A 10,047-nucleotide genomic window follows, 5' to 3' on the forward strand; every position below is an offset into this window, starting at 1 on the left:
TTTGAGATTTTTCTTGTTTCTTGAGGTAGGCTTGTATTGCTATAAACTTCCCACTTAGAACTGCTTTTGCTGCATCCCATAGGTTTTGGATCGTCATGTTTTCGTTGTCATTTGTCTCTAGGTATTTTTTGATTTCCTCTTTGATTTCTTCAGTGATCTCTTGGTTATTTAGTAGTGTATTGTTTAACCTCAATGTGTTTGTGTTTTTAAAGTTTTTTTTCCCTGTAACTGATTTCTTTTTTTTTTTTTTCTTGCGTTATGCGGGCCTCTCACTGTTGTGGCCTCTCCCATTTGCGGAGCACAGGCTCCGGACGCGCAGGCTCAGTGGCCATGGCTCACGGGCCCAGCCGCTCCGCGGCATGTGGGATCTTCCCGAAACGGGGCACGAACCCGCGTCTCCTGCATCGGCAGGCGGACTCTCAAGCACTGCGCCACCAGGGAAGCCCTAGGCTGCTTCTTGAAAGCCAAGCCCTGGTGGCCCAGACCCATCCACCCACCACTCCTGGGGGCTGGGCCGGGTCCAGCCTGCGCACAGAGTCTGCTGAAGACGGGGAGGGTGTGGGGGCTTGGAGGGGTCAGCTCTCCTTTGCAGACGAGACATGAGCCCAGGGGGTGCCCCAGGCATGTGGCCAGGATGCAGAGTTGGAACTGCTGAGAGTGTGGACCTCCTGTTGGCTTAGGACCCCTCTTCCCCCTGGGGTGCCACCCCAGGACCTTTGGGGTGTGACTGAGCAGGTTTTCAGGGCTTTCTTGGGTAAGGGCAAGTGCCAGCTTAGGGAAAGCTCAGGCTCTGGGGGTTCTGACCTGGGTGTGGGGCTGTCTGGGGGCCACCACCTGGGGCTGAACCCTTCCCTCTCCCCCAGGCCCCCCGGCATCTGCCCCCCAGGGGGACCTGCTGTTTCTGTTGGACAGCTCGGCCAGCGTGTCTCATTATGAGTTTTCCCAAGTTCGGGAGTTTTTGGGGCGGCTGGCGGCCCTGCTGCCCCTGGGCCCTGGGGCCCTGCGTGCCAGCCTGGTGCACGTGGGCAGTCGGCCGCACACCGAGTTCCCCTTCGGCCAGCACAGCTCAGGCTCGGCCATCCAGGATGCCATACGCGCTGCAGCCCAGCGCATGGGTGACACCAACACTGGCCTGGCGCTGGCATATGCCAAGGAGCAGCTGTTTGCCAAGGCGGCGGGGGCCCGGCCGGGGGTGCCCAAGGTGCTGGTGTGGGTGACAGACGGCGGATCCAGCGACCCCGTGGGGCCCCCCATGCAGGAGCTGAAGGACCTGGGCGTCACTGTCTTCGTTGTCAGCACTGGCCGCGGCAACCTCCTGGAGCTGTCGGCCGCCGCCTCAGCCCCCGCTGAGAAGCATCTGCACTTTGTGGATGTGGATGACCTGCACATCATCACCCAGGCGCTGAGGGGCTCCATTCTTGGTAGGTGAGAGGAGGCGGAGCCCGGGGAGCCCCAGCGGGGAACTCAGGAAGAGGGCCAGGTGAGCCTCCAGGAGGACCTCGCACGCCTGGAGCAGAGGCCAGGGCTGCAGGGACAGGGGTGCACACGTGGCTTCTCCAGGGACACACTCCAGCCGTTCACCCCAGGTGCCCCCCAACCTGGGCTGAGGCGGGACGGAGGGGCAGGCTTGAGTAAACACCTCCAGGTGGGGCTCTCTGCTGGAGAGTGGGGGACTTGGTGTGGGCTGAGGGACTCAGGCGCTGCATCTGGTGGAATGTGTCTATCTGGAGAGGAAGCGTAGGAGGTTCCAAGCCTGGAGACTCTGCAGAGGGGCCCACCAAGCCTGGAGGGAGGGGGAGGGCCAGGTCAGGAAGGGCCGAGACTGCCCCCCAAGAGCTAGGGGCGAGGGCAGCCGCGGAGGGGTTGGAGTGGGACTGCACCGCAGGCGGTTGTGGGGATTGCTGGAGAGGAGGCCGGACCTTGGAGGGCCCGCTGCGGGGGCTAGCAGCTCCCCTCCGAGATTCTTGTGGAACGCCCTGACCCAGCTTAACCTGGCGGGAGAGGGAGCTGGTGTTGAAGGGCCTGGTCACTGGCAAGGTTGGCTGTAGCCACTGAAAAATGCCAACGACCCCAGGGTCCTCCCAAGTCTCCACCTGTGGTTAATCGTCCACCTGAAACCAGAAGGGGTTGAACTGTGGGTTGGAGGGAGGTAGAGTGTCCTTCCGAAGATTTACTCCAGGATACCTGGCCCTGGTGGCCCGTGGGTCAACCACTGTGGCTGAGCCTGGAGGCGACAGCAGGAGAAAGGGCAAGCAGCTGGACAGGAAAAACCCAAGGCTGCAGGGCAGTGAGGCAGTAGGGCGGTGGCTCCTGGGAGCGGGGGCAGGGTCTAGTGTGGGGGATGGGCGAGGGACGTGCCAGCCGGGCAGCTGCACACCCAACATTAAAGAAGGCAGCATGGGGTCCCGAAGGGCTTAACCCTGTCCAGACATTTATCAGCTTCACCCCCCTGCACGGTCACTCAGATGGCCCTGTGGTTCTCGGCATCAAAGCCCAGGAGTAACACACGTTTGGGGGTCCCACCCTGGCGTGCTCCCAACCCACTTTCCTGGGAACTGGATGCTGGCAGCACCCGAAACTCCAGGTCCAGCTGCTCCTGGGGTTGTCACATCTCTCCTGCCCCTCGGGGCATTCTCCAGTGGCTCCCCGTCTCCTGGCTGTACCGTGGGCCCCCTTTTCCTTGACTGTTCAGAGCTGTGCTGACCCCGGACTCTGTGCTGGCCACTCAGGCTTGATGGGGGGCTGGTCCTCTGTTCTCTGACATCATGACATCAGTTTGGATCCTGTCACCTTTGAGGGGCCCTTGTCCAGGCCACTGGACTGGGTGGGAGGTGGCTGCTATACCTCCGCACTGGTTTGAGCTTGGAGCTGAGGCCAGGAGGGAAGCTCCTGACGGGGCGAAGTAGGGGGCCGGCTGCACTCATGTCTTTCTGCGGATCCTTAGCATCTGGTGGGCGTGGCCGGGGCTGGCCTGGCGCCCCGCGCCTTGCTCCCCGCCTCTGGGTGTCTTCCGGGAGTCAACAGTCAGTGCCCCAGGATCCGGTGCGAGGAGGCACCTCTGTTCTCTGCCCCGTCCCCCCGCAGACGCGATGTGGCCGCAGCAGCTCCGTGCCTCCGAGGTCACGTCCAGTGGCTTCCGTCTGGCCTGGCCGCCCCTACTGACCGCCGACTCGGGCTACTACCTGTTGGAGCTGGCGCCCAGCGCCAAGCCGGGAACGGCGCGCCGCCAGCATCTGCCAGGGAACGCCACGGGCTGGGCCTGGGCCGGCCTGGACCCTGACACGGACTACGACGTGGCGCTGGTGCCGGAGTCCAACGTGCGACTCCTGAGGCCACAGCACCTGCGGGTGCGCACTCTGCCGGGTGAGGCGGGACGCGGGGCCGGGCGGGCTGGGGGTGCCGGCGCGGCCGGGCCTGGCGCGGGGCCGGGCGGCGCGGCCCCCTCCCAGCTCACAGGCACTTCCCCCGCAGAGGAGACCGGGCCGGAGCGCATCGTCATCTCGCACGCCAGGCCGCGCAGCCTGCGCGTGAGCTGGGCCCCGGCACTGGGCCCGGCCGCCGCGCTCGGCTACCACGTGCAGGTCGGGCCCCTGCGGGGCGGCGCGGCGCAGCTCGTGGAGGTGCCCGCGGGCCGGAACAGCACCACGCTGCAGGGCCTGGCGCCGGGCACCGCCTACCTGGTGACCGTGACGGCGGCCTTCCGCTCCGGCCGCGAGAGGGCGCTGTCGGCCAAGGCCTGCACGCCCGACGGCGAGCGCAGCCGCGCCCCGCGTCCCCAGTCGCCGGGCGCTGGGGGCCGGGAGCCGTGAACAGGCCGCGCCCGCGCACCCGAGGGCGCCCTTCTCCCGAGCTCGGTGGGTCTTGCCCCGGGGGTGGGATGCTGGCCGGCCTCTGGCCCGTGGGACCCCCGCGCAAGAGGGCGCCCTGCTCCGGCGTCGGCCCTCCAGGACGCGGCCTCGCCTGATCCTCCGTGGCAGCTCTGGCAGCGGCGCGTGCCCTCGCGACTCCCTCCCCTGCCCGGCCCAGAGCTTGGGCAGGATTTAGCGGGGAGATGGACAAGGAGTCGGGGTCCCGTTGAGAACGTGAGGCCCGAGATGGCTCTGGGCCCAGGACCACAGGGCGCCGGGGCGGCCGGACCTCACACTTGTATTAAGGGCCACACCCTCTGGTGGCAAAGGCTAGCATTGGTTTGAAGGAGCTTGGTCTCCGTGGCAGCCCCGAGTCCCCTCCAGCCACTCAGGTCCTGGATGGGAAAGGAAGGAGGTGGCTCTGGCCAGGTCCCCAGAGGCTTCCTGGAGGGAGCAGGGTCTGGGAAAGGGGAGGGGAAGTGCTGGGAAGTTGATCGTGTGGTCAGCAGCTGGGTGGCTGGAGGGACAGTCTTCACCGGCATGCTCAGCCGGCTTGGGGGAAGTGCTTGCTGGGAACAGTGGCCCTTCCTACCTACCCAGGACCCCACTGGGCCCAGCCACAGCCACTGGGACGCAGATGGCACCTTTTGGGAGGAATGGGACAGGAGCTTGGCATTTGGGACCCTGGAGACAGGCGAGCTTGTCCTTGCGGGACCCCAAGGCTGGCACTTGCAGGGAGCTTTCCCTGCTTCTGACTGGAGGGCCTCCAGGCAGGGGCAGTGACAAGCAAGGTTCCCCTGGGTGCTGCACCCCAGCCATTCTCTGCAGTGCCTTCTGACCCTGCCTCCTGTCACTGCTTACTATCCCGGGGCCACCAGGCAGGTCCCAAGGGCAGGCAGTGCTGCGCCGCCTCAGCCCCACCCCGCACCTCCTCCTCCGCCTGCGCTGACTCAGTGCTCACTCTGCCGCTTCCCCACTAACACCCCATACTTCAAAATACAGTAAATCAGATGTAAACTTAGCCCTGCCGCCTCCTGAGAGTGTATTCCTTGTCAAAACACGCCAGCCCCATAAAAGGTTGCAAGTTAAAAAAAATGTCTCGGGTGGAGGATGGATGGTACCCTGGCTGGTGCTGGAGAAGAGGAGGGGGGAGCCTCCCCCTGGCAGTGCTGGGACTCAGGCCACTGTGCCCCCTGCGGCCGCCCCGTGCATCTCCAGAGAGCGCAGGCCCCGTTTCTGAGGGCATTGCTGGGACCTGGGCCTGAGCCATCCCTGATGGGCAGAATTCCCCCTGTGGAGGCCTGCATCCCCCACTCCAATCCCCTGGGTGCTCACGGGTCACAGCCCACTGGGCACCCAGAGAGGCACCCCTTTCACGCTGCGACCCTGAGCCCAGCTTGCAGCACACCGTGCAGGCGGCAGGAGAAAAAGCAGGAGGTGCTGGCGGGGCGTCTCCTAGTGCCTCAGTCACACACTAAAGACAAGTTGAGCTGTGAGCCCCTGCCCCCAAAACATGCCTCCAGCCCCGAGAGAGGGCAGAGCAGCTGGAAGACGCACTCCCCCGCCCCCTGGAAGAGGCTCCAGCCTCGCCTCATCTCTGCTGGACGCTGAAGCCCAGAGAGAGGAGCCCCACATCTACCTCCAGGCCAAGGAACGCCCCTCCTGGAAGCCCTTGTCTCGGAAGTGCCGCCCTTGCATCATCCCAGGCAGTTCTTAAAGGTCTTGGAGTCTGGGCCACGTCTGGAAAGAGTCTCTAGGAAACAGCTTTGTCCCGGTCTCCACCCCTTCCCTCTACATCCCCTGACTTGCAGGCCCTGGCTCCGTGGTCCACTCTGGGTCTGGGGCCCAGGCTGAGGCCTGCGGGGACTTACACGTGCCACTTCCTAAGGCAACTACGAGCTTCTGGGAGCACCCGAAAGTCAGAAAGGGCCGTGCAAGGGTTTATGATCCACGTGGCAGCCCAGGTCCATGCAGCAGGAGTGGGCCAGGCGGGGGAGGATCCTGCTGCTTCTAGGGGACCCCAAAGGGAGGCTCCTCTGGTGATGCTGGGTGGGCACAGTTCTCACACTCACGAAGGTTGCTGCTGCTTCCTAACTTGATGAGGAGAAGCTAAGGATTTCCCCAAGACTGCGTGTCACACTCATCCCGTGTGGGCTCTGCAGCCCAGGGCTTGCCCGACAGCAGGAAGCTGTGAGGGCCAGGTAATGGACAAAGGCTGTCTGTGAGAAGGCCAGATGGCTGCTGGGTCTGGATCAGGCCTCCGGAGGTGGGTGTCCAGAAGTGGGTGGTGCGGCCACTGGTAGCTCCCTGGAGCACAAGCTGTTACCATGGCGACAGAAAGAAATGGTGTCGGGCTGCTGTGTGAGACGTGTGTCCTCACAGCCTCCTGCTGTGGTGAGGGGGCAGCTCAGGAAGCTTGAGGCCGACAGCTGTGTGTCTGTGCTTTTCTTCTGGGATGAAAAATTTTCTTCCAACATCCATTAAAACAAAAATGCCAGTGGAAGTCATAGCTCCCCCTAGAGGTGAGTGTGGTGAGGAGGGGCCCCCGGGAGACCCTCCCCCGCAGGTCCCAGTCCTTGGGTGGGAGGTGGAGAGGGCAGGGTGTGCTTCTGGCTGCTGGCCACCAGCAGGGGGCTCCCAGGCCGGAGCCCTTCTTGGGAAGGGAGAGGGCTGAGGTCTCCCAGGCAGGGGCAGGGTGGTGCGGGCGGGAACCCTGTTCACTGACATGTTCTCACCAGGAGTTAAAACTCCAGCCACTCATTGCTTATGTTTCAGAAGTTTCTGTGAATGCACCCATGACAAATCATATCGTCCTAACCACAGACACTAAAGCCTCTTAGGAAGGACAGGCCCCCGTCCCCACCGGGTGTGTGCATGAGCACAGGGAGAGCAGTGGGTGGCCAGCGGCTTGCCTGAGCCCCTGACCACAATGTCCACGGGAGCGGAGGCCACGACCACCCGGCTCTGGTGCCGCACGTGGGGTGCACAGCACTTCCTAGGGGAGGGGGTGGGAGCCACGAGCTTCTCAACTTGCTGCGGGCCTGGGGCCCCGGCCAGCTCCCAGTCCCAGTTCTTCGGCAGGGCCAGCCCCTGCTGGACGTGAGGGCGCTGGAGGCGGGTCCCAAAGGCGCCACTCCCAGCCCCTCCCAGATGACCCCGGGGCTCCATCAGTGCCACAGGGCTTGAGCGACTTGCTTCCAAGGTCTGTCCAGACTATGCAGCTGACCCTGCTCTTCTCCTGGGAAGGCAGAGGTCCCAGCTCAGCCCTTCAAGGGGCAGGCCAACGCTCACGGCATGTCTCCTGTCCTCAGTGTGGTGGCCAGGCAGCTGAGCGCCTGTGCTGAGGGTCCCCCCACCTCTCATGCCTCTGGGGATGGCCTGGCTGTGCTGGCCTTCTGCTGGGTGGGCCTGTCGGTCCAGCTGGTGGGGAGGTGCGGTGCGGCTCCAGGGGGGAGGAGCGAGCCGCTTGCTCGACAAGAGCAAACACAATGCGGTAAAATGAGGCCCTGAGGGCTCCGTGCTCCCTCCCCTCTAGCCTCTTCACCCTGGAGCCAGGAGGGGAGGGGCTGCAGGGGCCCTAGGAGAGGGTAGGGTGGGGGCCAGCAGCTGGAGGCCCTGCCCTGGGGGCTCAGACCCAGGGGGACCAGGCCGAGCCAGCAGCTTTTCTTTTGGCCGGACTGGGGCGCATGACTGGGGCTCCAGCAGGTCCTTTTGAAGCCTGAAGAGAGAATGGGAGCGGAAGGGCCCCAGCTGGGTGAGGGAGAGAGATCAGCCCCTGAAGGCCCAGCTGTTCTAGGAGAGCAAGACCGAAGAGTGATGCTGGGGGGCTCCAGATTCAAATGGAAAGGCTTCTGTCCCTGGGAGACACTGGGCAGGTTGGGCAGCTGGCGCTGCAGCCTCAGTGCTGGTAAGTCCTGGGGCCTGACGGAAGGCCCCAGCTCCCCAAGGGTCTGGCCAGATGCAGGGGACTCAGAAACCACACCTGCTGCCCAGGATCTGGGGGCAGAGTCCTCTGCACTGGGCCTGGGTGGGGCCCACTCTGCTCCTGCTGGCCTGGGCTCTCGGGGGCAGCTGTGTCCCCTCACCCTGGGCTCAAGGTCAGGCTGGAGGCCAAGCTGTCCAACTTCTGCATCTCTCCTCCAGGTCTTCAAACCTGGAGGACTCCTTCAGAGAAAAAAAAAACGTCCTGTGGGGAGGGGGGACGTTGGGGGAATCCTGTCAGCAAAACAGCACAGCATGGGTGGCTGAGAACCCCACGTTTGTCAATTAAACATAAACACGGGGCTTCCCTGGTGGCGCAGTGGTTGAGAGTCCGCCCGCCTATGCAGGGGACATGGGTTCGTGCCCTGGTCCGGGAAGATCCCACATGCCGCGGAGCGGCTGGGCCCGTGAGCCATGGCCGCTGAGCCTGCGCGTCTGGAGCCTGTGCTCTGCAATGGGAGAGGCCGCAACAGTGAGAGGCCCGCGTACCGCAAAAAAAAAAAAAGAACAGAACATGAACACGTCAGGTAGAAAGCATCATCCTAATTTCCTTTTATTAACTTAGTGTCTTTAGGAAAGCGGTGTCTGTCCTGCCTAGTGGCTTCCACCTAAGACTTTAAGTGACAAACACAAGCGGACCGGACATTCTGTGGGCCCATTGGAAACCAGAAAGTGTGAGCAGCACCGCTGTGACGAGGGAACCCGGAAGGAACCCCTCCATCAAAGGGGGGGGTGCAAGCACCTAAATCTTAACAAATTAAGATTTCTGTTTTTTAAGCCAAGTTAAACGAAACTGACTTTTTTGTGAAACTGACTTTAAAATATATATATTTATTTATTTGGCTGCCCTGGGTCTTAGTTGCAGCGTGTGAGATCTTTTGTTTGTTGTTTGTTTGTTTTAGTTGCGGCATGTGGAATCTTTAGTTGCGGCATGCGGGATCTTTATTTTAAAATAATTTTTATTATTATTACTTTTTAATTTTTTGTTATTTTTTTATTTATTGTGGCTGCGCTGGGTCTTCATTGCAGCATGCGGGCTCTGTGTTGCGGCATGCAGGCTCAGTAGTTGGGGTACGTAGGATCTTAGTTCCCCGACCAGGGATCCAACCCAGGCCCCCTGCATTGGGAGCATGGAGTCTTAACTGCTGGACCATCAGGCAAGTCCCTGAAACTGACTTTTTTCTCTTTTTTTTTGCGGTACGCGGGCATCTCACTGTTGTGGTCTCTCCCGTTGCGGAGCACAGGCTCCGGATGCGCAGGCTCAGCGGCCATGGCTCACGGGCCCAGCCGCTCCGCAGCATGTGGGATCTTCCCAGACCGGGGCATGAACCCGTGTCCCCTGCATCGACAGGTGGACTCTCAACCACTGTGCCATCAGGGAAGCCCTGAAACTGACTTTTTAAACGCAGAGCTTTATTTTCAATTATTCCTTGTCATACAAAACTACACAAGCTTTCCAAATGCTGGCCTGTGGATGGAGCTAGAGAGTTGCCTGTGACCCAGGACCTCACTTCTCTTACCCATTTCTTCTTTATCCAGCAAAGCCAGCCCGGAGTTCTATTGGTTGTATGGTTTGTGGCTGGTCTGTAGAGACCTTGATGATGGCCAATGAGGGACATCTTTGGTTTTTCTCTTGATTTGGGGAAACGAAACAAACAACAAACCCCAGACAGAATTATCTTAGATTTTTTCCCCCTATTTTTCTTCAGGCTTAAGATTAAGGCTGTTTTCAATCTAGTGGAGAAACTCCGTATAATACTGGGAACTCAACAAATTCCATCAGGGAAAGAACGCAGGGGCTACTTGTATATTGGCCCAAGAAGCAAACTTTGCTAACTTTGGACACTGGGTTCTAGAGCAACGCTGGCCTCTGTCCATCCTTGTCTCCCTCTGCCCCAGGCGATCCAGCCTGCACCTTGGTCCCTGAAGCAGGCACGTGGCCTCTGGGGGTTCCCAAGGAGAAACCTCACCAGGCAGAGACCAGAGCCAGGACCCCTGGGCCTTGAGGAGCTCTCCTTCCGCGACGGCGCCCTCTGTGGGGCCTCGGGGGCTCTGCCGTCCCATACTTCTGGGGTTGCAGAGCTCTGTCCCCTCCCATGGGAGCCACTTTACCTACAACCACGGACCGCTGAGTTTTGTTGTGACGCCGAAGAGGAGGCTCGGGAGAGCCCTTCATTCTACTGACGGTTGCGGGAGATTGGCCGGGGCCGCGCTTCCG

The 10,047-nt window shown here is 61.6% G+C and overlaps 1 protein-coding gene across 1 annotated transcript in view; it reads left to right on the forward strand.

Moving 5' to 3' along the window:
* The window catches only part of VWA1 (von Willebrand factor A domain containing 1), a 7,442-nt gene extending 2,575 nt beyond the window's left edge, over positions 1 to 4,867 (forward strand). Inside the window, exons 2-4 of the mRNA XM_007448923.1 lie at positions 864 to 1,421; positions 3,085 to 3,363; positions 3,472 to 4,867. Coding sequence (XP_007448985.1) covers positions 864 to 1,421; positions 3,085 to 3,363; positions 3,472 to 3,809 — 1,175 coding nt within the window. The 3' untranslated portion in view covers positions 3,810 to 4,867. The remainder of the gene's footprint in view (positions 1 to 863; positions 1,422 to 3,084; positions 3,364 to 3,471) is intronic.
* Positions 4,868 to 10,047: the final 5,180 nt, after the last annotated feature.

Source organism: Lipotes vexillifer, unplaced genomic scaffold (assembly GCF_000442215.2).
Source record: "Lipotes vexillifer unplaced genomic scaffold, Lipotes_vexillifer_v1.1 scaffold835, whole genome shotgun sequence".
Classification (NCBI taxonomy): domain Eukaryota; kingdom Metazoa; phylum Chordata; class Mammalia; order Artiodactyla; family Lipotidae; genus Lipotes; species Lipotes vexillifer.